Source organism: Argopecten irradians, chromosome 16 (genome assembly GCF_041381155.1).
Source record: "Argopecten irradians isolate NY chromosome 16, Ai_NY, whole genome shotgun sequence".
NCBI classification, from domain to species: Eukaryota; Metazoa; Mollusca; class Bivalvia; order Pectinida; family Pectinidae; genus Argopecten; species Argopecten irradians.
This window is the reverse complement of record NC_091149.1, coordinates 8,120,087-8,148,007: the sequence shown is the minus strand read 5'-3', so window position 1 is coordinate 8,148,007 and position 27,921 is coordinate 8,120,087. Positions and strand designations below refer to the sequence as shown.

The 27,921-nt window shown below is 36.3% G+C and overlaps 1 protein-coding gene across 1 annotated transcript in view; it reads right to left on the bottom strand.

Annotated features, from left to right (window-relative positions):
- Positions 1-575: 575 nt before the first annotated feature.
- LOC138310291 (uncharacterized) overlaps positions 576-27,921 on the bottom strand; it is a 47,735-nt gene continuing 20,389 nt past the window's right edge. The window contains exons 4-15 of the mRNA XM_069251428.1: positions 26,361-26,467; positions 23,997-24,034; positions 23,385-23,623; positions 21,609-21,770; positions 20,891-20,998; positions 19,680-19,800; positions 19,027-19,203; positions 18,397-18,478; positions 16,310-17,258; positions 15,186-15,392; positions 14,072-14,841; positions 576-11,139 (exon numbers count right to left, since the gene is read on the bottom strand). Coding sequence (XP_069107529.1) covers positions 11,001-11,139; positions 14,072-14,841; positions 15,186-15,392; positions 16,310-17,258; positions 18,397-18,478; positions 19,027-19,203; positions 19,680-19,800; positions 20,891-20,998; positions 21,609-21,770; positions 23,385-23,623; positions 23,997-24,034; positions 26,361-26,467 — 3,099 coding nt within the window. The 3' untranslated portion in view covers positions 576-11,000. The remainder of the gene's footprint in view (positions 11,140-14,071; positions 14,842-15,185; positions 15,393-16,309; positions 17,259-18,396; positions 18,479-19,026; positions 19,204-19,679; positions 19,801-20,890; positions 20,999-21,608; positions 21,771-23,384; positions 23,624-23,996; positions 24,035-26,360; positions 26,468-27,921) is intronic.

The following is a 27,921-nucleotide window of genomic DNA, read 5'->3' as shown; positions in this document are numbered from 1 at the left end:
TCGAGCATGTGCCACAGGGGTATCTGGGAGTCCTCGGACCGGGGTTTAGTTCAGTATCAGAAGCAATGGAGAGAAGAAGGATGAAAAGATAAGTACTACTGGGTTTGCTTTGCTACATGGCTATCCTGCAAGATGGCGTGATTTGCATACGATTCTAACTGCTACGCCTCAAGCGGCGTAGCATTAATCTCAAGTATGAATTTGATGTTTTATGGGAAATAATAGACAAAATCTCCCGGATATTTGATGTTTTGTGGGAAATAAAAGACAAAAAATCCAAGATGTTTGATGTTTTGCGGGAAATAAAAGACAACGTCTCAAGGGATCCTTGATGTTTTGTGGGAAATAAAAGACAAAATCTCAGGGATGCTTGATGTTTTGTGGGAAATAAAAGACAAAATCTCAAGGATGCTTGATTTTTTGTGGGAAATAAAAGACAAAATCTCAGGGATGCTTGATGTTTTGTGGGAAATAAAAGACAAAATCTCAGGGATGCTTGATGTTTTGCGGGGAAAAAAAGACAAAATCTCAGGGATGCTTGATGTTTTGTGGGAAATAAAAGACAAAATCTCAGGGATGCTTGATGTTTTGCTTTATTTGTATTACAAGTCTGAGATAAACAGATATAACATACAGATATTAAACTTCAGATGGCCAACGACACACATCAGATGGCCAACGACACCTATCAGATGGCCAACGACACACATCAGAAGGCCAACGACACACATCAGATGGCCAACGACGCACATCAGAAGGCCAACGACACACATCAGATGGCCAACGACGCACATCAGATGGCCAACGACACACATCAGATGGCCGAAGACACAAATCTGATGGCCAACGATAATCATCAGATGGCCAACGACAAACATCGGATGTATACACACTCTTTAATGGTGAAAACCAGCCTATGGAGCCAGCCAAAGCCCATGTATCATGGCATTGAAATGAGAATTATGGATGCCATGAAATTCATATGATTACCAAATAACATTGACAAGATAACCATGACATTTATATGATTACCATGGCATTTATATGATTACCATGGCATTCATATGATTATCATGGCATTCATATGGTTACCATGACATTTATATGATTACCATGGCATTAATGATAACTATGACATTCATATGATTACCATGGCATTCATATGATTACCATGACATTTATATGATTACCATGACACTTATATTACCATGGCATTTATATGATTACCATGGCATTCATATGGTTACCATGACATTTATATGATTACCATGACACTTATATTACCATGGCATTTATATGATTACCATGGCATTCATATGGTTACCATGACATTTATATGATTACCAAGGCTATGGCATTTATATGATTACCATGGCCATAGCATTTCTATGATTACCATGGCATTTATATGCAATTCCTACAAGGTTCACGAGAATATCATGGCATTTATGCCAACCTTCACACAATCAATATCACATTTCAACATCTACTGAGCTCAATGACATTGGTGTCTGTAAAGGTTTCCATCTTAATATCATCATTTTATTTCATTATCATCAAACATGAGTTTGAATGTCATGAAATTCACAAGAAGAATATCATATTGACGTCATGGTAACCTGATGTCATGACGACATGTTAAGTGTCATACAATGTACATCAATGTCATGATATCCACAGACTTGTCACGCCATCAACACAAGAATTAGGATGTTAAACTAGTGTGAAATCTCTGGACATGCATGACTGCATCCAGGACAGGAAATCCACATTATTTTAAGAGCATGTCAAAAATCTGACGTGTCATAAATTTGTCACGCTTGACCACATCCTAACTAAGACATTCACATTAAGGTATGACATTTCTTATCAAGGTAGGACGTCATATGAAGAATGGTCGTGCATGACTCAATCCATATTTGAATAATGACATAAAATGTACAATTTAAAAATTTGAGTTATCAGAAACAAAGTCAACAGGAGAAAGCACTTCTCAGAAGGGAGTTTGCTGGATCCAACAATTTTGAATATTGCATCAACTAGAATCAGCCAATCAGGCAACAGTGGAAAAAGAATTGCCAATCATACTACATTATTCCTAAGGAAAAAGTTAAATCCTTGTGTGGGCTACAATCAGATCTTTAAGCCAACATAAAAATTTGGGTTGAAGGCTGAAGTTAATTATTTATCAGTCAAAACTGTCCAAAACCAACATCTTCTGATTAGTCAATCAGGTTACAGAATTTTAAAGAAACAGCAAATAAGGCTAGAGCTGTCCAGAAAATCGACCAATCACATCACAGTATTGTTAGGAATTAGGTATCGGGCTAATGAATTCTATTTTTAGCAAATCATAAATATAACATATACATAACCTAGTGTATAAACATACCCCAGGGAATCACCACTCCATATACACCACTCCACTAGTGTATAAATATACCCCAGGGAATCACCACTCCATATACACCACTCCACCAGTGTATAAATATACCCCAGGGAACACCACTCAATATACACCACTCCACTTGTGTATAAATATACCCTAGGGAATCACCACTCCATATACATCACTCCACTAGTGTCTAAATATACCCTAGGGAATCACCACTCCATATACACCACTCCACCAGTGTATAAATATACCCCAGGGAATCACTACTCAATATACACCACTCCACTTGTGTATAAATATACCCTAGGGAATCACCACTCCATATACACCACTCCACTAGTGTATAAATATACCCTAGGGAATCACCACTCCATATACATCACTCCACTAGTGTCTAAATATACCCCAGGGAATCACCACTCCATATACACCACTCCACTTGTATATAAATATACTCCAGGAAAACACCACTCCATATAAACAAATCCTCACAAACATTCAATAAATAAACAAATTGCACATATTTATTTCGCATAGAATAAACACCAAGCATGCCTCACTGTTAGTCGATATCTACCACAGGGGCAAGGCACAAATCTCACCCTATATTATGTATAAAATATTCACTTTGATATATATATCTGGATCGCATGTTTGCATCAAGCCCCTGTGGTCTCACTCTTTATTTACAATTTCAATTGCAAAGGACAATCATTATTAAATTCATGTAACTGGTAAAATCATAAATTATGTTACCTATATCAATACCACTGTTTAGCAGAGAAACATGATTCAACCTCACCATCCATCCTTACCTCATTCACCCCTGAAGACACATTTAGACTTTTCTACATTAAAGACTAGACCAGTCCATTATGAAATTTCAGGGGTGAATGAACAGAACACACCTACAAAATGATAGCATTATGGAATTTTGATATGTTCTCTCATTCTTCCGTTAATCAGTAAAAAAAGTATTACATTTAAAAACATGATTAATATTCTATGGTTTATGCAGGTGTGAAATCCTACAGTCTTATCAGAAGAATAAAAGATTTTTTTCCTCTTGGGAAATCGTCCCTTCTTGTATATTTTTTCTCTCTAACTATTGGGGGTGGAGGCTGTATTGTTCCTACCGGTACGTGTGGTTTCTCTATAAATACTAAGTTGGGGGGGTAGGGGGTGGGGGTATTGTTTATCAATTATTATGCTATAACAATGCTATAACAATGTACTTGTACTACGTGTGTAGAAGTATAGAAATGTTTGCTCTTATGGATTGGCATATGGGTTCTCCCATACTTGACAGGATTATCCTGCAGTTGCTAGGGAAATATATATACATGTACCAGGGTATGGAAAAGGCAGATCAGATGCGATAGACAATGACACAAAATCATCAATAAATGCAGGGACCAAAGTCGACGTCATTAATTTTGACACATTGAGACGTCCCTCTGCTAATGATGGTTTGTTTCTTAACAACTTAATCTGTACAAATGTGCCCTGCTCTGCTCCCCTGTCTATTTACCCCTAAAAGTGCCCTGCCCTCCATCTAGTCATCCTAGGAAGTGCCCTGCCCTCCGTCTAGTCATCCTAGGAAGTGCCCTGCCCTCCTTCTAGTCATCCCAGGATGTGCCCCCCTCCTTCCTGCGATTTGGTCACCAACCCCTTTGGAAAACATTACATTTCATCTGTAGGATCTATGATTATTTAGAAGAAAGAAGCAACAAGTTGAAGAGCTTTAAAACATTAAGGCAAACATGTGATTTACTTACAGTATCTGTACAACACATCAACACCTTTACACAGTTAATCACTCTGCCATTTTACAGAATTATCAACGATAATAGCCCTAACATATTCATTTTATATGATATAACTTTATATAAATTTGCCCTAATTCTTCATTAATCACAGCCCTTAAGTATTCTAATTTGATTCTAAAGTAATTTTACACTTTCCATTATCATTAGCGTCACCCCTGAAATTTCACAATGAACTGTTCCGACCTTAGTATCAGTCAAGTTCAAATGTGTCTTTAGGGGTGATAAGGTTACAATTAAAGATTAAAGCATGATGATAATCATCAAGATAGAAGTTTCTATATTGAGAAAATAATCTGGAATTTACCAGCATACAATAAAAAATAAATCAAATATTGTCAAAATTTGACATTTTTAGGTTTCTTGTTTCGTAAACTTGAAATAAAATAACTTACTTTATCTATTTACAAACTCTGGCGCAACACCTGGTGCACTGTCACTGAACTTCATTAAACACAAATAGCACTTCATATCTAAGATTAAATCCAGTATAAGATACAAATAAAAATAATTATAAAATAATTCTGAGTGAGATTTTGTGGTCGTCTAAATTTCATCCTTCTTCATTTGCTACCTACAGTTATTTTTTCAGTATTTCCCCCTCTTGATAAGACAAAGGCCAAAACTCATGTCAATTATGATAAGTCTGTTGAGATTGACTAAGATTTATTGATTACCATAGCAACATAATTAGGGGATATAGAATCCAGTGTTAATTATTCCCAAAGGACAAACCTGGACGGATAGAAGTTCAGTAAATGGTTGAAACAAAATAATCCAAAGGTTATCTCCCTTTCATCCTAAAATGAAATCTCCTTATCAAAAAACATCCATACTTTTCTTCCCTTCATCTCAAAACAAAACCTTCCAATCATACACAATGATAATATCCACATTAATCTTATGCTACAACACACAAATTGCCTTTTTTTTTTTTTTTGGGGGGGGGGGGGGTTCATCTTTCAAAATTGCTAACATAGATTATATAAATTAAATAATAAACATTTGCTCTAGTGTTCTGGATGAGTCACTTTGCTGTACAGACTTCCTACAATACCAAACAACATCTGATTGCTGCATTATATGTTTGGTAGATTACATTCAATACTAGCTGTATAGAAACCTGTCATAGTGACCACCTCTCTATAAAGACCACCTGCTTAGTAAGACCACTTTCTTGTGGGAAATCTGATTTGATCTGTGCCTGACCACTTAGCCATTAGGCTCATTTCCTTTCGTTTTCTCTTTATAGACAGGATGCAGTTAAGTTCAATTATCCACTGGAACGATTTTGTTAGCATTAATTTACCAGGGTATTCTATTACAGAGTTAGCTCCCTTGCAGGTAGGTATGTGTTAGCTCCCTTGCAGGTAGGTATCGATGTGAGGGAAATCTATGTTGTTTTCTACGAAAAGTATGTTGTTACGCTCGAAAACATATGAAGTCACAATCAATACCTACCCGCAAGGGCAGATAACTCTGTAATATGCAAATACAGAATTCAACATAAAGGAAATTTTGTGGTAACCAATGGTAACCAATAACATTAAATATAACTTAAAATTTATCGGCAATAAACATAAAAATCAGATAACAATGTAGTCATAAACAGATTCTAAACAATCCTAGTTGTCAAGGAAGTTTCCACATTTGTTTCTTCAGAAGTTTGATTTTAATTCTGTGAAGAAATATTGAGTAGATAATGTACATACACTGATATACAGGTAATGTAAGCGTCCTTAAGAAATACATAATCATTTACAAAACTCATTTCTGCTACACACAAATGTGCAAGTCACATACAAGTCATTACTCCAAACAAATTCTTATTTACAGAGTATGGCAGGAGTTAACACTTAAAACTATTCTCATGTCTCCAAGTGTGCAAGTAATTCAATACTCATTAAGAACTAAAACTCATTTCCAAATATGTATTCACCTTGCTGAGAATCTATACCGGTGCTCATTTGTGTAGATTCATGTGCTAAAACTCACTGAGTATCACATTCTTTCACAGCTTTAACTCATTATGGATAAACCTCAGTCTTACAAAGTTAACTCAATGTAAAATATGCTCGAATTTTGAGCTCGCAAAATTGGAAGGCCAGCTGCTTCAGATTGGAAGGTCAGCTGCTTCAGATAACAATGTCCGCAATTGCATGATTTGGCTATTATAATAAGTTGATGTACAACCAGTTTTTTCTTTTCTTTTTAGAATTATTGATCTGGTACAACATAATGCCCATGTACACTTGTACTTCTAATTCTATATTTGCATTTTACTGAGTTATCTGCCCTTGTTGGTAGATATTGATTATGATGTCATATTTTTGTGAACGTAATGTCATACTTTCAATGTTTCGCTCACATAATAAAGACGTCACAATGGATACTCAACAGCAAGGGAGGTAACTCTGTAATGTGCAAAAACAGAATTGTTGACGATGAACATAATAGTACCCCAAACAGATCAGGATATAGAAGTTAAAGATTTGTGCTGTTTATAAATATGATACGATTTAACACTGCCTTCATCTTGGGTCAATATTTGATTTCATCAGGTTAGTACAACATCATATCAACCTTACTGAAGGTCCATAATCAAGATAATAATAATTATGTTACCTGGTAATAAAGAATTCTTCAAGATTAAGGATTAGGAATTCAAATTAAAACAAAGTCTAAATGAATGAATTAAAATATTTGTAAACCTTTAACAAAAAGAAACTCTAAAAAACATTTCTTTTCACATTAAAACAAGACCACAAAAAACTTTGTATTGACTAGAAGCAGTAGAGCTGATGAATTTAATGAAGCAGATGTAGATATTATACATGTAGACAAAATTTGCAAGGAAAAATAAATGCCTTTTAATTAATTGCTTCTTAGAATAATGAATATGTAATTCTTACATACAAGTCTTCTTCAACATTTCTTCAAAAAATAAATAAAACAAAAAATATAAACAAAACATTTACAAAACAGCATTTTTCACAACCATTGCTGCTAATGGAATTTACTGCTAATATAATTTATGAACTATGAATACAATAATCTGTATGGCTGTTTCTCAAAATATGAGAAATATGTCAGATAACTTAGGTAAAATCTTGTATAATCCAGGATAAATTTCGATATTCATTCCTAACTATTACAATTGTTTTTTGTCACATAAATTGTTTGATAAAATTGAAATATACAGGTAAAATCAAGATTTGATTTCATAACACAAAATATATATAGATATAGATATGCCTTTGGTAATACCATTTTGTCTGATTTAAAAACATCAAAGGGTTATTATTTTCAGACTTATCACTAAAACCTTTCAGTCTAATCGGGTACCTTAGACAATCAATGAATAAAGGTGTTCATGTCAAAACAATGCTTTTCACTGTTAGAAAAAACAAATTCCATTTTTATTTTGGTTCCACTAAACTATTTCAGATGTCGGGATGTCTCTTTACGACAAGATATTAAACCTAATCCTGTCAACAGGTGAAATATTTCTTTTAAAAAGTTTGTTTAGAAACTAACATAGCAAGTTCCCTTTTTGAAAGTAAACCAAAATGCCTTAAATAAATAGCATTTACTAACTAGTTTTTGTTCCCTTTTTGAAAGTAAACCAAAATGCCTTAAATAAATAGCATTTACTAACTAGTTTTCTGTTCTCGAAATAAAACTTTTTTTCCAAAATAAAACTTTTTTTCCCTTTAAAAGTCATTGCATCTAGCAAGACCACTGCTTAGGAAACGATAACAAAAAAAACCTATAACTTGAACAAATATTTTGAATAAAGAAGCATTATAGAGAAATGAAAGTAAACAACAATTTTTTTTATATACAATATAATTGCTTTTGGTGGTTGTTCTAGGGTCATTATTTTTATAACTTTAACTCGTTATATATATTATGGGCGGCTGATGCAGTATCATGTTTTTTCACCCCACAATGTTCATATATTTGACTAGTGTCTCAGTGCGAGGGGTACAGTAAAACATGTTTAAAACGAACACGCTGACAGTAAATTCATGGCAGTTTTAACGTAATAAATTTCATTTTCTGTCACTGATCCTATTAGATATGTGTAACATGTGTATAACAAACTATATTTATGATGAAGTAAATTTTTCAGTCCCAACAGGTACATTATAACCATGTTTTACTGTATATAGCTACGAGACAAACCCGAGTTATCTCCCCTACACTAGAAAGCAGACAGTCAATTAAACAATAGCTGTTGTTTACTACGAGTCCAAAGCATTCATTTGGGGTTTAAATCGAATAAAATATTGTTTAACAAACCATATAAAGAGAAAACAAAACATAGTATGATTTGTTGAAGGTCAAAAATATGATGTTCCAGTTTAAAATACTGAGGGAATAATAACTGAGTTTCAGAATATCAAATAAGTCTTCTGATAAGCTCAGCCAATCAAAATGATTAACTCAGCCAATCAAATAATATTTATGTTCAGTTTAGCCAGTCAAATAAGACTTACTCATCTGCTCAACCAATCAAATAAGACTTACTCATCTGCTCAACCAATCAAATAAGACTAACTGATCAGCTCAACCAATCAAATAAGACTAACTGATCAGCTCAGACAATCAAATAATAATTATGTTCATTTCAGCCAATCACTTCTGCCATCATATCCAAGAAATACACTCCAGGTTTGACTACACGCTCAGTCTTCACACACACATACTGCAATAACACCAGGTGTATTATTTCTGTCAAACATATCTAATCTCTAGATCTATACTTAAATATATACACACAAAACAGAAACAACAGTTGCCATGGCGATGAAAATGATAGGAACAATATAGAGTATCTAGTTGATAATTATCATTTAATGAAATGTATGGACATGTATACACACATGTGTGAACAAAAGCTATATGTAAATCATGTGTGATTTGTTTGACTGAGCAGACATATGATCACACATATGTAAGCTTAAGTCACACATGTTTACACATGAACATGGTTGTACATGTAAGTACAATCACATGTGCACATATGTGCCTACACAAGTCATGTTAGGGCCTTGTAAACATATGTCACAGGTACCGGTACACTTGTGTCTCATCATGTAGGTACTCACATGTCTGCTTACTCATATGTACACATGTGTGCATTGCACTCTTATGTTTTGACACCCATATGTTTACACATATATATTGTCACCCATATGTTCACATGTGTCATTTATACACACATATAATCACATGTCTGACCAATCAAATTAACATGTAACCTCTCTCCTGCATTATCTATAGTTGCCTTTGATTTTTCACATAAAATAACAATATTTATTAAACTCATAATAAATTATTTCATCAACAGACCATCAACCTCTCCACATACACCATATGTAGCCTATAGTACTTCAAAGGATACTGAACATGTCAGCTGAGATGTTTACCATGACAACTACCGGTAGCTCCTAACACAGAAAGAATTCAGTTAACTGAAGTATAAATGGTTACCATGGAGACTTGAAAGACTGCTTTAACATCTGCAACCTCTACAGAACATAAAAGGTTGTCATAAATATTGTTAATCAGTCCAGCTCACACAGAATATCTGAATGTCATCATGAATGACCTTCACCTTTCCAGCTAAACAAAAAATATCAGAAGGCTACCATAGATGACCTTCATATTTCCAGTTAAACTAAGAATATCTGAATGTCACCATAAATAACCTTCACCTTACCATATGAACACAGAATATCAGAAAGTTACCATGAATGACCTTCACTTTTCCAGATAAACTATGAATATCCGAAAGTCATCACAAATGACCTTCACCTTTCAAGCTAAGTAAAGAATGTCTAAAGGTCGTCATGAAAGACCTACACCTTTCCAGCTAAACAGGTAGGTTGTCATGAATATAATGATCTCCACTTATCCAACTAAACAAAGAATATCTGAAAGTCGTCAAGAATGACCTTCAACTTTCCAGCTAAAGGTCACCATGAACAACTACTAAATTTGTACAAAGGTTGCCATGTATACCACTCCCATATCTATATCTTCACTTTTTTTCTAAACATTACATGACATTTCATCATCAGTCCAGCTGTATAGAGAAGTGTTGATTTCCTAAGTGGGGCTACACATGTATCACATTTTATAAAGAGCAATAATCCAAAAGTTTCCAGCAAAACATTGCAAAGCACTTTCATAGTGCTAGCACTAGGACGAGCACATCCTACTGATTCCACGGCTAGCACTGTCTGGCGGTCATAGGCTAGCACTGTCCAGCGGTCATTACAATCAGCGACCAATCACAGATTTCCTAATGCCCTGGCTAGCACTGTCCAGCGGTCATCACAATCAGCGACCAATCACAGATCTCCTTATGCCCCAGCTAGCACTGTCTATTTCACCTAGCTCTCACCACCATCACCACAGAGAGACAGCGACCAGTCACAGATCTTTCTTTAGCATCTAAATGCATATACTTTATCCATTATTCAATCACAGCTTCTAAATCACATTTAATTCACTTATTCAAAGCAAATCCTAGCCTTTCTTCAGCTTCTAAATCACAAATTTAAAGCAGCTTTCAGGCTTGTACTTGCTTCTTTTCTGAATCACGTGTTTTCAGATTAAATCCTTTCCTTACGCACAATTCTCTCAAATCACAAGATGTCCTTCCACAGAAGTTCCTAGCATATCTGCGATACAAATATACTACTACTTTCCTCAGATGAAAAAACACAAATGAACTTGTGAAAAAGACAAATTCTGAGTCTGTGATACTAAGAACTAACTTCTTCCTTGATTTTGTGTTCCACTGCTTGCTCTAAACTGATAGAGTTACCTCCCCTAGCTACTCCGAGTGAGGCTGATGGATGTGGAGCTTGTGTAAGGTTCAGTGGTTGTCCATCTGGACTAAATCTGTGGACAAAAGGACAAAATATTGTTCAATCTATGGACAAAATATTACTATAATCTGTGGACAAAAAGACAAAATATTACTACCAGGTAAATCTGTGGACAAACATACAAAATATTATTATATCTATGGACAAATGATTACTAAATCTGTGGTCAAAAGGACAAAAGATTTCTAAATCTGTGGACAAAAGGACAAAATATTACTAAATCTGTGGTCAAAAGGACAAAACATTTCTAAATCTGTGGACAAAAGAACAAAATATTACTAAATCTGTGGACAAACATACAAAATATTTTTAAATCTATGGACAAAAAGACAAAATATTTCTAAATCTGTGGACAAAAGGACAAAATATTACTAAATCTGTGGACAAAAGGACAAAATATTACTAAATCTGTGGACCAAAATATTACTAAATCTGTGGTCAAAAGGATAAAATATTACTACCTGGTAAATCTGAACAAAAGGACAAAATATTTCTAAATCTATGGACAAAAGGACAAAATATTGTTAAATCTATGGACAAAATATTACTAAATCTGTGGTCAAGAGGACAAAATATTACTAAATCTGTAGACAAAAGGAAAACTAGAAATATGTCTGTTAGACATTAAGTGCTCGCTAACTACTTCCTAACCTTAATTTCCAGTATGAAATAATCCTCGGCAACAGGTGTCCTCGTGTACATAGCACTTTCGCTCATTATCTCTGGGACTATTGCAAGGAGATGGTTTACACCCTTGGTGTATTGTAATAGATACATTCCTTTACTTCATCAGAACTTTAAATGTGAAATACCTTTGAACTTTGTTAAGTGTGTTCTTTGTTACATAGAAGCGTGTTTATTATTATATAGATATTGATACGATAGACTCAAGACTTGATTCGCTGTTCAAAATAGTCGTCCGCTAGAACACTGTCTAGTCTCTGTGCACATGGTGACTCACCTGTGCCACGCTTGAACGCCTTTCTGGGGTACATTAGATCTAGAGCTCAGACACCCAGACTGATATTTTATATTGTCTTTTTTTTTGTTTCACTCGTATGATAATGCGCTTCACAATGCGTCTATATTTATCGACTATTTGAACCTTTTTAATACATCATCGGTGAGGTGCTTGGATTTCTTGAGCGATACAAGCGTTTGTATGTTTATAAGCTTCCAGTTCCATAATCCTTTATCGACTATTTAAACCTTAATGCACATTGGTGTACAAAATCGGCGAGGTGCTTGAATATATAGAGAGTTGCAAGCGTTTTTATGATTATACGCTTCCAGTTCCAAACGTATTTTTGTGATAAGTGTTTAATCCAGGTACGTTCTTGATTACTGGCAATTGCATATGTAAATCGTTGCAAAAGAGTTAATATTTAATTTATGTTTATGAAATCATAAGCTGTGTATGTAACCATAAGCCAAAGACCAACAGAATATAGTTATTCAATACGTAGATCTCACTTCCGGTATTTCATGCGCACTAGGCATAACGGATGTACACAGACTCTACACACGACAAGGAAAACAATAGGGCGAGCGTACTCTGCTCGCCCTAAAAATATTACTACCAGGTAAATCTGTTGACAAAAAGGACAAAATATTACTAAATCTGTGGTCAAAAGGACAAAATATTACTAAATTTGTGTTCAGAGAGACAAAGTACATTTATAGTAAGTGATGTTATCTTTTTTTCAAAAAGAGGAAGGAGAAGAAGCGTTACTATTATATCGTGTATTTCTTCATCCTACATGGACACAAAATAACATAAACTCTTTTGAAGTTAGAGCTTTCAAAATATTTTGCTTAGAAATTCTCTCAAGTTGGCCTATGGGCCATGGATTCTAGAAATGAATGAAGCAAATTTCTTTTTTTATATGAATGGTTTCACAGCAACTACCAAAACAAACAAAATAGACCCTGCCCATAGAAACTATAACTAGATACCTGACTTGTGGGCCCTGCCCATAGAATCAAGCTAACAAAATACCTGTCTTGTGGGCCCTGCCTGTAGAATTGAGCTAACAAAATACCTGACTTGTGGGCCCTGCCCATAGAACCAAGCTAACAAAATACCTGTCTTGTGGGCCCTGCCTGTAGAATCAAGCTAACAAAAAACCTGACTTGTGGGCCCTGCCCATAGAACCAAGCTAACAAAATACCTGTCTTGTGGGCCCTGCCTGTAGAATTGAGCTAACAAAATACCTGTCTTGTGGGCCCTGCCCATAGAATCAAGCTAACAAAATACCCGAGTTGTCGGGCCCTGCCTGTAGAATTGAGCTAACTACGTACCCGACTTGTGGGCTCTGCCCATAGAATTTAGCATTTTATGTACCCGACTTGTGGACCCTGCCTGTAGAATTGTGCTAACTACGTACCTGACTTGTGGGCTCTGCCCATAGAATTTAGCATTTTATGTACCCGACTTGTGGACCCTGCCTGTAGAATTGTGCTAACTAAGTACCTGACTTGTGGGCCCTGTCTGTAGAATTGCGCTAACTACGTACCTGACTTGTTGGCCCAGCCCATAGAATTTAGCTAATTGTGTACCCGACTTGTGGACCCTGCCTGTAGAATTGTGCTAACTACGTACCTGACTTGTGGGCTCTGCCCATAGAATTTAGCATTTTATGTACCCGACTTGTGGACCCTGCCTGTAGAATTGTGCTAACTACGTACCTGACTTGTGGGCTCTGCCCATAGAATTTAGCATTTTATGTACCCGACTTGTGGACCCTGCCTGTAGAATTGTGCTAACTAAGTACCTGACTTGTGGGCCCTGTCTGTAGAATTGCGCTAACTACGTACCTGACTTGTTGGCCCAGCCCATAGAATTTAGCTAATTGTGTACCCGAGTTGTGGGCACCCCTGTAGAATTGAGCTAACTATGTACATGACTTGTTTGCCCTGTCTGTAGAATTGCGCTAACTACGTACCTGACTTGTGGGCCCTGCCCGTAAAATTGAGCTAACTGCTGCATGCCCGCGAGGTGTTGATTATAACCAGGCATCATGTTCATGGACGAATAGGCTGCTCCTATAAAGGCGGGGTGCATGGCATTAGGGTACATCCCAGGACCAAACATTCCCGTACCGGGGACCTGCCCCGGGGTGGAATGAACCGGCATGTGACCCTGGTAGCCACCAGCTGCTGACTTTGTTAGGGGAGATTCTGAGTTGGATGGACTTGTTTCTGTGGCGTTATTCTCCGCGGAGGACTGTCCCGGAGTATGACCTATTTTATGGAGGTTTTCCATACTATCGTACTTCCTCATTAGTTTATCCTTGAGGTGGAACATCGTGGTGGCATGTAACTGATCCTTCTGATTCCCTCGGCTGGTCATCTCCGTGTCCGGTGGACGCGACAGCGCAGCTGCCAGACCGTTATTATTAAGATATGCCCCTGACGACAAAGTTGGGATCCCCTGCGGCCCTAGCTGCAATGGCACGTTCACCAATCCTGCACGATTTGGGGACTGCAAATGGGCCAAAAGCTGCGGATGAGCTTCACCAGCGGAAAGTTTTGGCTTCATCTTGGGAGATTTCGGGAGTTCGAGTTTCGGGGTGTCCTCTATAATGATAGCCGGTGGTGGATCGTTGTTCTGGTCACTACCATCCGAGGACTGACTAGGTTGTTTTTGATCAGAGTCTCCCTCCGTGGGTTGGATCAGGTGCTTACGCAGCTTGTCAAACTTCTTATGGAACACCTGTTCAAACCATCAAAATCATCGTATTGTTTCTTCATTTTTTTGTTCATTTCTTCATTTTTTCCCCCTTCATTTCTTATTATAATTTTTTTTTACATTCATCATCAATGTTTAAAGTTTCATCAAAACCTTTACAAGAAACTTAAGGAAATAATTTTTATTCCAATAGTTAAACAAGCATTTCACGAACAGGTGAAAGTGTTAGAATTTTTTTTTTTATATCATATGAAAGTCTTGGCATATTTTTTTACATCATGTGACAGTGTTAGAATATTTTCATTACATCAATTAAAATTATTGGAATATTTTGCTTGTTAACTCCATCACCCATTGACTATATATACCTCGACAGGTGGAGTGTCCTCCTCGTTCTGGTCTGTCGACATTGGAGACATTGGTTCTGCTAAATCCTCTTTAGATTCCTCCGGCTCTTTAGGATGGGACGACGCAGCGGCCGCCGGGGTAGGCCACTGCTGGGGACGACACGGAACAGGGATACGGATCGATGATACGCTGTCAAATGCACTGTTGTCATCATTCATATGTATGGTCTAATGTAAAAAAAACAACAACAAAAAACAAGAGATTAAAACCTAATGGAAAACAGTAGGGTTACATAACTTGAGCTGCACCAGAAGTAGGCTGGCTGTATGCTTTCCCCCACTTACTGATAATGGTACTGTGTTCCACCGTTCCAACATAGATGATGGAACAACCTTCCACCCCTCCATCACTGATAATGGTACAGCCTTCTATCCCTCCAACATAGATAATGGTACAGCCTTCCATCCCTCCAACATAGATAATGGTACAGCCTTTCACCCCTCCAACATAGATAATGGTACAGCCTTCCACCCCTCTAACATTGATAATGGTGCAGCCTTCCATAACTCTAACATTGATAATGGTACAGCCTTCCACCCCTCCAACGTAGAAAATGGTACAGCCTTCTACCCCTCTATCATTGATAATGGTACAGCCTTCCACCCCTCCAACATTAATAATGGTACAACCTTCCACCCCTCCAACATAGATAATGGTACAACCTTCCATCCCTCCAACATAGATAATGGTACAACCTTCCATCCCTCCAACATAGATACTGGAACAGCCTTCCACCCCTCTAGCATTGATAATCGTTCAGCCTTCTACCCTCCCAAATTGATAAAGGCACAAGATCAAATACAAAAATGAGATGAAGTAAGGATTTTTTCTGATTATAAAATCAGCTGTAAGCCATTTTCTGTATGTCAGCTGTAAGCCATTTTCTGTATGTCAGCTGTAAGCCATTTTCTGTATGTCGTTGTAAAGTTTTACGTATTTTTATCTGCTTTATTTATACCCTTCACATCTTTGTTAAAAAGATTTTTTTTAAGTTAAAAAAATTGTCCTTATAGTTTCAACAAATGGACCAAATTTGATCAAAACATGACTTGCATACTAGTTTACCCAGAGTTACCTCCCTTACCTGTGTAGCTGAGGTCAAATCAGCCATCAGATGATGCTGTTCTGTCTTTTTCTTGATCGAGTCCGACAGACGTGACAAATAAGCAGGGTGACGGTCGACCAACAGCGACTTCTTGCGTGCGTGGAGATTGTAGGAAGCTCCGACGCTCCCCCGCCTCATGTCCGGCATCAACGTGCTGTTGAAATCTTCCGACGTGAGTCGTTCACGCTCCTGCTGATAATTGACAGCCATCTGTGACTGTTGTACATTCCCTCGTGAAGCGCGACCCTCACTGTTCATGTGGAAACTGTAACAGCGCCTTCGGCTGCCAAAATCATCCGCTCCCATCGAGCCTGACCGGGATCGAGGATTCGGGGAACTAGGTGAGGAACCGTATGGCAATAAAGTGTCACGGTTCATTATGGTGTCCCGTGTCATGAGCATGTCACGGTTCATTTGAGGGCTAATTGCCCTTGAGCTACAAGCACTTGAATCAGCTGGTGTAGAAATGGGGATGAATTCGTGATTGCGGTTTAGATAATGTTGGTATTCTTCGGGAATTGGACTGCTGGCTGCACTATTACAGATAGAAGGAGGCATACTATCACCGTGAATAGCAGCTCTCTTCTCTAATTTATCACTCAATTTGTTCACCATTTTGTTAATATAGTCCCTATCTAGCGTATTCCGCCGCCTACTTCCCTCTTCAATGGTGTGTAATCGAGGCCGTGACACGGTCTCTCGATCAAGGGTATGACAGCGACGGCGTGGCGCATCAGGAACAAGCCCGTAGAAGCTTTCCTCACGATAGAACGTTCCATACGGAGTTTTAAGTACAACCTGTTGTTGGTGGGACGGGACATCCACCGGGCCTCGGAGTGGCAAGACCGGCGCTCCACTAACCTCTATTGAGGGGTCATATCCTGTGGCGTTTAATGACGAGGGGTCAGACGGCGAGGAACCCTCAGATCTGTAACAGAGGAGATCATAGCTGTAACAATCGGATGAAATCATATAAAGGATCTGACAACATCCCATATGGGGTCATGTTCTGGTGACCTTTCAGATTGACCAATAAAATTACAACCTTCAAATTTCTTGACGGAGGAGAAAAAGTTTGCAAAAAATACATATATGTTTATGAATTAAATCAACTAGGGGAGATAAACATTTGTAATAAACTTTGATCGCGAAATTCACGACAAGTAAATGGAACACAAAAGAATTTTGGTGAACTGTAATCAACTTTATCTCTAAGATTTGATTCTGTCAGGGTTTGCACTGGGTGTACCATAAAGGGTAAAATAAATAAATGAACGAAAAAGTGGGGTCCTTTTCACTGTTTGTGCTTAAAAAGGGTACAGTGACAACTTAAATGCAAACCCTGTCTGTATATCAACAATTGTAGTAATTGTTAAAGGGCCCAATAAATTTCCGAAACAACAATCAAAAGTTTCTTAATAACATTAGAAAATATATATCGAAGGCCTAAGATAACGGTTACAAAACCAAAAAAATTACTAGTTTTCATTAGATGTTTATAGTGAAGATTCATCTCACTGTTTTGCTGTCTGGTGCAGTTATAGTCAACTAACATGCAGTAATTAGGACGACGGCGGGAATCATAAGATGACCCGTATCATGAAAAATAACATTTCTTTAATTTAAATTAAATTGTTCAGAAGGTGATGATACTTAAATTTTTAACAGTAAGCTACTTACTTGTGCAACTCCACAAAATTATCAGTAAGCTACTAACTTCTGTGACTCCACAAAATTATCAATAAACTACTAACTTCTGTGACTTCACAAAATTATCAATAAGCTCCTAACTCCACAAAATTATCAATAAACAACTAACTTTGTGACTCCACAAAATTATCAATAAGCTACTAACTTCTGTGACTTCACAAAATTATCAATAAGCTCCTAACTCCACAAAATTATCAATAAACAACTAACTTTGTGACTCCACAAAATTATCAATGAGCTACTAACTTCTGTGACTCCACAAAATTATCAATCTCGTTTTACATTCCCATTTTAAAATCAGAAGCTGTTTCGGAAAGGTAGTGGGCCTTCAAACACCTAAATTATTTTTGTCTCACCTGGAATCAATGGCCTCCTGTAAGTTAGCCTTTAGGTCCATTCCGTCACTCTCTGACCCCTCAACACCGTGGCAAGCTTGGCCTAAATTATATAAATAGTAACATTAATATAAAACTTCAATAATATTTTTTTATCCACTCCCCCCTTCAATAGCATATACATGTACTGTATTCAATCCAATATTTGTCACCACCCTTTAAGCACTCCTGCCTCTTTTTGAAACCTCATTTATATATACATCGACTTAAATACACAAACTAAAACTATGAAAACTTGAGATTTTTTTTTCTCTTGTAGAATAATTTTAAGAAAGGCAAGTCAAATTTGTTTCTATTAAGCGCCCCCTGAGTTGCTTCAATTTTTTATTTACTCTGGGGTGCACAGTGGGTCGAATACGGTAGATCAAATTGTATCTGTAGATTTAATTTCAATTTCTTGTCTGTAGTATTTAAATGAAATCTGTTTTGAATATCCAAATACTTTATCGCTTGTGAACATGAATATATAGGTCAAGTTCCATCTATTTCTAGAAACTTTGTGGAAAAGGATTTTCCTTCATACCTACCTAGTGAGTTCTCCGTGTGTAGATTATTAAGTGTACGGAGATCAAAGAGATGTTTGTAACCTACCTAGTGACTTCTCCGAGTGTAGAGTATTTAGAGTACGTAGATCGGTTGTCTTCATCAGAAGTTTGGCGAACAGTGTGCTATCATGCATGTGATTCGTATTAATGATGGATTGTAAGCTCTCGGTTAGCTTCGTTTGTACCTTCTCGATCTGGTCCAGGTTACGTAAGCCGGGACGATCTGAAAAGATGAAATATACATCTCCAAATAAATAATCTAAACAAGCATTGTTAGCCAATACCTTAATAATACACATGACGTCAATGGAGACGAACCTACCAAATGACATGGGTTTTTTTGTTTTATTTTAAATATGGCCATTTTATTTGTCCCGTGCCTTCAAAACCATTGATTTATAAAAAACTTTCCATTGATGTACATAATGGGGTGTTTCATATCGTAACCATGGCAATGCAACCAAATAACATTTTTAATATTTTGAAAAATGTAACCATTGTGCTGTAAGCCATTCTCCTTTCGTCTACAATTTACTTACTTTACTTTCGCGAATTTCTATTCTGATTGTTTTATATATTTCACAATAGGCGACAAAAATGGCCAATTATATAAATGGGTTCCTCTAAATGTATTGGAGGATAAGTTTTTGATCGTTTGACATTTTACAATATAACCCCCTCCCCTGGTAGGCCACTTACCTGGGGAAAGGAGAACTACAGCAGAGAACAGTGCAATCTCATCATCGGTCAAATTCAGCTTGTTAAATCGTTCCGCAAAGTCAAACATGGAGTCGAGCAGGAAGCCAGCACTTGTTGTCACCTAAAACCATTAACCATCAACCATTAATCAAAAACCATTTATCATAAACCATAAGTTATAATCATAAACCATTTATCATTTATCATAAACCGTTAATAATTTATCTTCAACCATTAATCATCAATCATTTATCATAAACCATTAATCATTTATCATACTCTATGAATCATTTATCATAGACTATTAATCATTTATCATAAACCATAAATCATTTATCATAAACCATAAATCATTTATCATAAACCATAAATCATTTATCATAAACCATAAATCCTTTATCGTAAACCATTAATCAAATCATTTATCATAAACCATAAATCATTTATCATAAACCATTAATCATTTATCATAAACCATAAATCATTTATCATAAACCATTAATCATTTATCATAAACCATAAATCATTTATCATAAACCATAAATCATTTATCATAAACCATAAATCATTTATCATAAACCATAAATCCTTTATCGTAAACCATTAATCATTTATCATAAACCATAAATCATTTATCATAAACCATTAATCATTTATCATAAACCATAAATCCTTTATCGTAAACCATTAATCATTTATCATAAACCATAAATCATTTATCATAAACCATTAATCATTTATCATAAACCATTAATCATAAATCATTAATAGTTTATCATAAATCAACTTTAATAGCAGTTGAGAATTTCTTTACCAGGGGTTTCAAGTTTGAACATTTCCATCGACACTAGTATTGTTTAAAAGAATGGGATGATTTTTAGTGACCACCATGGTTTTCTTTTGGTAAGAACGAAATATATATAATCTTACTGAGAAGGTAACTGGTTACATGGGGGAGCGAGACTTTTTCCATGGGACACCGTCTCAAAGTCAAAAAGGTACTGGATTGTATTGGATTGCATTGCTTACAAACATGTTATGGTTCATAAACTTTTGTTTTCTGTGGCCTTCAGTTATGGTCAAGTCAACAAATTTTTTGAGAACCCTAAGATCCACTACTTATACAAAATGTCTTCAAAAAGCAGATAAAACATAATCTGTTTTGATGTTGATGTTAAATACAATAAAGGAACCTCTGTTGATGTACTTACAGTTGACGGCTGTCGTTTGAATAGCTTCCCACATGTGAACAACATCGTGTTTGTATCTGGGTCAAACAGTGCAGCAAGCCGGACAAGAAGTACCTCAAATGTAGAGGCCTAAATAAAACGGGTCATTCTACATTAGTACGTTAAATTACACACTCAATGACAAAACGTCAACAAACAAGAGACACACACATTATAAAAAGTTCTCTCAACGACAAACATCAACAAAAGAGACTGCCCACGAGAATATTGTAGGAGAAATTCTGTTCAGTTTAATGCCTGCCCCCAATTGGCTCTAGTGTATATTTCTTGTTGAGTAAGCTCATTCACAACAGGACTTAACCAATCCACCAGCCCCGGGGGTTAATTAACCCATCCCTCCAGCCCTAGACATTAACACACCCTTCCAGCCATAGAGATTAACCCATCCCCAAGCCCAAGATGATCTGACAACATCCTATTAGGGGTCATGTCCAGGTGACCTTTGGAAATGGCCAATTAAATTGCTGCTGCCAGAATCTTGAATGTGACTTTAACGGAACAAAATTGTTTGAAAAAGCTGTCGGAATCATTTTCATGTATCAAGTCATCTTGCCCAGACAGCACATCGAAGCTAATGTCATCTAAACATGACCCCTTTTGGTATGTTGTCAGATCCTCTATTGAACGGAGTAGTTATATGGATCTGTATTTCAATCAGATTGCCTGTGAGTAAACATACCTTTAAGAGTGTTACTTGGTCATCTGCATTCAGAAGGGCAAATCCTGGAATGGCTTTGGCAAAATCAACCACCGATTTGATAGCGGGCGAAAAGAATTCCGAGAAATCTTCCCAGCAGTTTTCATTAGGTTCTGTAGCAAGGTTAGCATTGAGAGGGCAAGCCTAAAACACAGAAATAGGAACTGTAGCTCATCTTAGCACAGTACACTTCATCACTGTAGCTAATGTTAATGTAGCTCATCTTAGTACACTTCATCACTGTAGCTAATGTTAATGTAGTTCATCTTACCACACTTCATCACTATAGCTAATGTTAATGTAGCTCATCTTAGCACACTTCATCACTGTAGCTAATGTAAATGTAGCTCATCTTAGCACACTTCATCACTGTAGCTAATGTTAATGTAGCTCATCTTAGCACACTTCATCACTGTAGCTAATGTTAATGTAGCTCATCTTAGCACACTTCATCACTGTAGCTAATGTAAATGTAGCTCATCTTAGCACACTTCATCACTGTAGCTAATGTTAATGTAGCTCATCTTAGCACACTTCATCACTGTAGCTAATGTTAATGTAGCTCATCTTAGCACACTTCATCACTGTAGCTAATGTAAATGTAGCTCATCTTAGCACACTTCATCACTGTAGCTAATGTAAATGTAGCTATCTTAGCACTGTCATCACTGTAGCTAGCACACTCATATGTAGCATTTAAAGTACTCATCTTAGCACAGTACACTTCATCACTGTAGCTAATGTTAACGTAGCTAATCTTAGCACACTTCATCACTGTAGCTAATGTTAATGTAGCTCATCTTAGCACACTTCATCACTGTAGCTAATGTTAATGTAGCTCATCTTAGCACACTTCATCACTGTAGCTAATGTTAATGTAGCTCATCTTAGCACACTTCATCACTGTAGCTAATGTTTGTGTAGCTCATCTTAGCACACTTCATCACTGTAGCTAATGTTAATGTAGCTCATCTTAGCACACTTCATCACTGTAGCTAATGTTAATGTAGCTCATCTTAGCACACTTCATCACTGTAGCTAATGTTAATGTAGCTCATCTTAGCACACTTCATCACTGTAGCTAATGTTTGTATGCTTCATCAGAAACTGTAGCTAATGTTAGCATGTTTCACCAGAAACTATAGCTAAAGTTAGCATGTTTCATTAGAAACTGTAGCAAAAGTTAGCATGCTTCATCAGAAACTGTAGCTAATGTTAATGTAGCTCATCTTAGCACGCTTCATTAGAAACTGAAGCAATAAATGTTTGTACACTTCATCCGAAACTGTAGCTAATGTTCACTTCATTATGTTTATTCCAATCACAGGTTAACTGTAGACAAATTCTCAGATTCATAAGTCGTTATATTTTATTCAGTTGATAATATTCTAAATTAAAGTAACATATTCTGTACATTATGTCACAAATGAAAAGTGAAACCTGTCCACATTTTTAGTACTTTAGGTATAATGTTTATGGTATTGAAGTCCCTACCTTAACTCATGGACACCCCTTAAATTTCAAAATGGACTGGTCTAGTCATTGATTTGGAAGAGCCTAAGTATGTCTTCAGGGGTGAATGAGTTCCGAAATTTACAGGTGAACCTGTCTGATGAGTTTTTCTCTTCTGACTGATATAAAATTATTATACTTCAACAAACTCTTATTCAACAATAGAAACTCTTATTCAACAATAGAAACATGCTTTTTCAATCATATTATTGTTGGTGTCAACACCGATATCCTAGTAAAACAAACCATTTGAGCGGGACAGTTGACAAACTCGCCCGTCTGCACAGCTGCCTGGCGCATGCTCTTTACTCGGTCAAGAGTGAAGGCACATGTCTGTCGATGTGCAGCAATGACGTGCTGGACAAGGTCCATCGGATTCTGTAAAACACCGCTGAGTTGATGACTTGGGATCTGTGAATTCATTTTCTGCATCTGTTCGATGATTCTTGCCTTTTCTTTTTTCGGAACCCTGCCGAAACGCACAGCTGAAAAAAAAATGTAAATAAATAAACAGTTCTGTTAAGATTGATAAACATTGTAGACTGGAAAGTAAACATTACAGACGACAAGAGTAAACATTTCAAAGCACTGCTTGATAAAAAAAAAAATTCTCTCTGATTCCCGAATGTTTGATCTAGACCATTTTGTTGTGTAATGGGAAAGTAAAGTCTATGTAATTTCTACCTATTTTTAAATTAGTAGGGTCATAATTTAGGCCTTGACGTCTTAATTCAGTCGAGGACACTGATATAACTATGCTAAGAGACTTGAGGCCTCTTAAATCAAGATTGATGACAAACATAGGCCTTCTCTGGCCACCAAAAAATAATAGATATTACAATGGCATTATATACATACCGTCTCGGGACATTCCTACGGCAATACATTTCTTCAGTCTGAAAACAAAAATGGAAATGATGAAACTACAACAATATATAGCTATATCACCTATCATTGAAGAACACAAAATAGCTATATCACCTATCATTGAAGAACACAAAATAGCTATATCACCTATCATTGAAGAACACAAAATAGTTTACCTATTGGTATATATCATACCAATAAGATATTCTGATATCTGTATCTCTGATGTCCATATGCTATATAGTTGGAATACTTACAATAAGCGGTATACATATATGTATTTAAAGGGGAGTGACCATTATTCATAAAACATTCCATATTTTCTGTTTTACGTCTAATTTATTCATATGTTATATAACACATTGTAATTTTCTCCTCTTCTGATCTCATAATATTAATCAATCGTTGTACAATGAAACAAACGATAATGTTAACAGTATAATCCTATCCGTTACCCAGGAATCACACAGAACACACTGTGACACAGGTACAATATACACGGCAGTCACGCAATGATCGTGCGTATTCGATTGAGCGGGTAGCTTTCCAGAAATCATGATATGTTTATTGTAGAGTATTGTTCTTCTAGCATGCAAATTACGATAGTACGAGTTTATTTTAAATTCAAAATTTAAAACACGAAAATAGAAAATATGAAATACTTAAAGAATAATGATCGCTCCCCTGGTTCCAATACCTATATATCCATATACAATGTACATATACACTTATTGTAAGTTTCTCTAAGATTAACAATGAAATTTGACATTCATATTTGTATGAACGTAGTTTCTCAGAGGTTCATTATAAACACATTTTACTTATTGTATTTTGCCAAGCTTTGTCTCAGACAAAAAGCTTGTCGTTAATTCTATAATTATCAAAGTTCCACAGAAACACCTACATTAAAGTTGTATGTGCCATAATAATATTTAAAATCACTAGCGCAAAAATTTTCATGCTATTTTTCTGCAGTAATCTATTGAAAACCATATTGTTTGACGAATTAAGTTGTGGAAAACCATTCAAACTTGGCTTCATGGTCTGATCATATGAAATCATTTCACTGCATTTTATATTATACTATGATGTTTGGCAATGCTGCCAAAACTCATTTTGAGCTCTTGTGATTGTCAAAATGTTGGTAAATGACATAAAAATATCTTCTTGATTCTTTTGGATGGAAATTACAGCTCATATGACTACATTGATTTTAAAAAATCTTGTTAAACATTTATGATGTTAAATTGTATGGATTTAATGAGAAAGTTTCTCTCAAACCAGTTTTAGTATTTATATATAGGTATGAATAAGTGTGACAAAGGGTAGGCATGACGCAAGACTTGATGCACTATAACGTAAAGACATATTAGCTTTGTTTCTAGACATAAAACCCTCTAGATCTGTTAAGTTATTATAAGTTGTCATAGTTATACAGATAATTTTCACAATGATTTACCTAAGCACTTGTAATGATGATAAATTGTATAGATTTAATGACGGTGCTTCATCCAAACTAGATTTAGTACTTATAGGTATCATTAACACAGAGTAACGATGACGTAAGCCAAGGTACAAAAATCTATGATCTCAATGAAGTCAATAAATGGAAGCCCCTTTAGGTAGATATTGTATATAAATAACCTAGGAGGAATATATTGACCCAGTTTGGTGGTGAAAAGCTTGATATGGTAATGATGTTGCTCCCACGCTTTCCTGTAACTTGATAGAGCTGGCACTAACGACACAAAAATCAATGAACGCTTCGTGGGGGCGACACCGATGTCTATTTGTGGTTTCCAATTTATTGTTAACGTCATCGTTGGGATTAACTGTTGCCCAGGGGCAGGTTTTAATACACAACAAGGTGACAAGTGATGACTTCCCTACACAATCCAGTCAATCACATTATTATCCATGCATTATTATTTTTGATGTTTTAACCAAATTGGTAAACATATGTAAGGAAATCATTAATTTGTCATTAAACTGAGATTTTTGGTAAAGGTATATCTTGACTGTCATTAGAACTATAAAGGTAGAAGGCTAAGTAGAGTGTCAGACACCATTACCAATAAGCCACCGTGATCCACAGGAAGAGGACTATAATAGTTGAATGTCTGACACCTTACCATTAGGCCACTGGGAGAGGTTGATGACAGTTTTGATTACCCTATTCCACCCAATAAGGGCCTATGTCCCTATAAGCACCTCCCCCTTTTGAGGCCTCAAGGCATAAAAAAGTCCAAACTGTATAGGTTTGCAATAATTTTGTCTTTTTACACATCTTTTCATTTTTTAAACGCCCTGGGTGCTGATTAGGTCGAATCAGTAACAGTGTTGAACTCTACTTACCGACAATACTGACATCTGTTTCGATTCACTCGCATAATATTGCATTGCTGATTCTTTAAACATGGACGGTACTGTATCTTTTGTTGGATGCTGCGACGGAAAAATCCCTGAAAAAAAACCACAGCCATAACAACATCCTTGGATCATTCTAAGATTTCCAAATCTTATTTATCTCCTATGGCATTTTAGACAAGAGGCCCACTGGCCTTAACGGTCACCTGAAAATTTAAGCCATTTGGACCCCACTGGGCTCCACCCCTCAGCCTTTGGGGATGAGACAGGGTCAAAATGACATAATAGCAAAATGTCCTCTTGTGGTTATAATGTGAATCAAAAGTTTGAACAATTTCCAGCAGAAAATAAACAAAATATACCCAAGAAATATTCAATATAAACTATAGCAAACTTAGCCTCCTCCCCAGGGGCACACAAAGAGGCCAAGGGTTATAAAATTCACAATTCTGATAAAGCACCACAATATCTTTAGAACACAAGGTCCAATAATAGCATTATTACAAAGGACATGAACTCTATAATATAGTTACCGTCGAAAAATTCCCTTTTTCAAACTCATCCTAGATCTTGTTGATATAAGGCTACATACAGAGTTTCATCAAAATCAGTTCACATTTACCAAAGATATCTTGTTCACAAGCACAATGATAAAATTAGATCAAAGAGCAATAACTTGTACGTTACTGTCGAATAATTCCCATTTTTGAACTCGTACGAAATCTTGTTGATATAAGGCTACATACAAAGTTTCATCAACCTCGGTTAACATTTACTCAAGTCATCATGTTCACAATGTAAAGTTAACGCACGATGGACAATAGGCTATTGCAGTAGGTCACTATGACATATGGTCAGGTGACCTAAAAATAGTAACAGTGACCTTGACCTTGACCTGGCAATCCTGAAACTGTATCTTGTCGAAAATATTATGGTCCTTTAAATTTGTGTGAAGTTTGATCAAAATCACTCAAGGAATGAAGCCGCTAGAGCACTGAAAAGGATTTTCTAAAAATAGTAACGGTGACCTTGACCTTGACCCTGCAACCTTGAAACTCAAACTTTTTCAGTCCTTTGTATTTGTGTGCAGTTTGATCAAAATCACTCAAGGAATGAAGCCGCTAGAGTGCTGACAAAGAAATTATCTAAAAATAGTTACAGTGACCTTAGTCTGGCAATCTTCACACTCAAACTTGTCTGAGGTATTATGATCCTTTGTCTATGTGTGAAGTGTGATCAAAATCATTCAAGGAATGAAGCTGCTAGATTGCTGATAGGGATTTAATAAAAATAGTAGCAGTGACCTTGAACTTGACCCAGCAACCCTGAAACTCGAACTCGTCCGAGATCTTGTTAATATTAAGCTACATACAAAGTTTCATCAATCTCGGTTCACATTTACTCAAGTTATCGTGTTCACAACAAAAAGTTAACGCACGATGGACGACGCACGACAGACGAAGCACGACGACGGACAAAAGGCTATCGCAATAGGTCACCGTGACCTATGGTCAGGGGACCTAAAAACAAAAAGAACTTGACATTATAA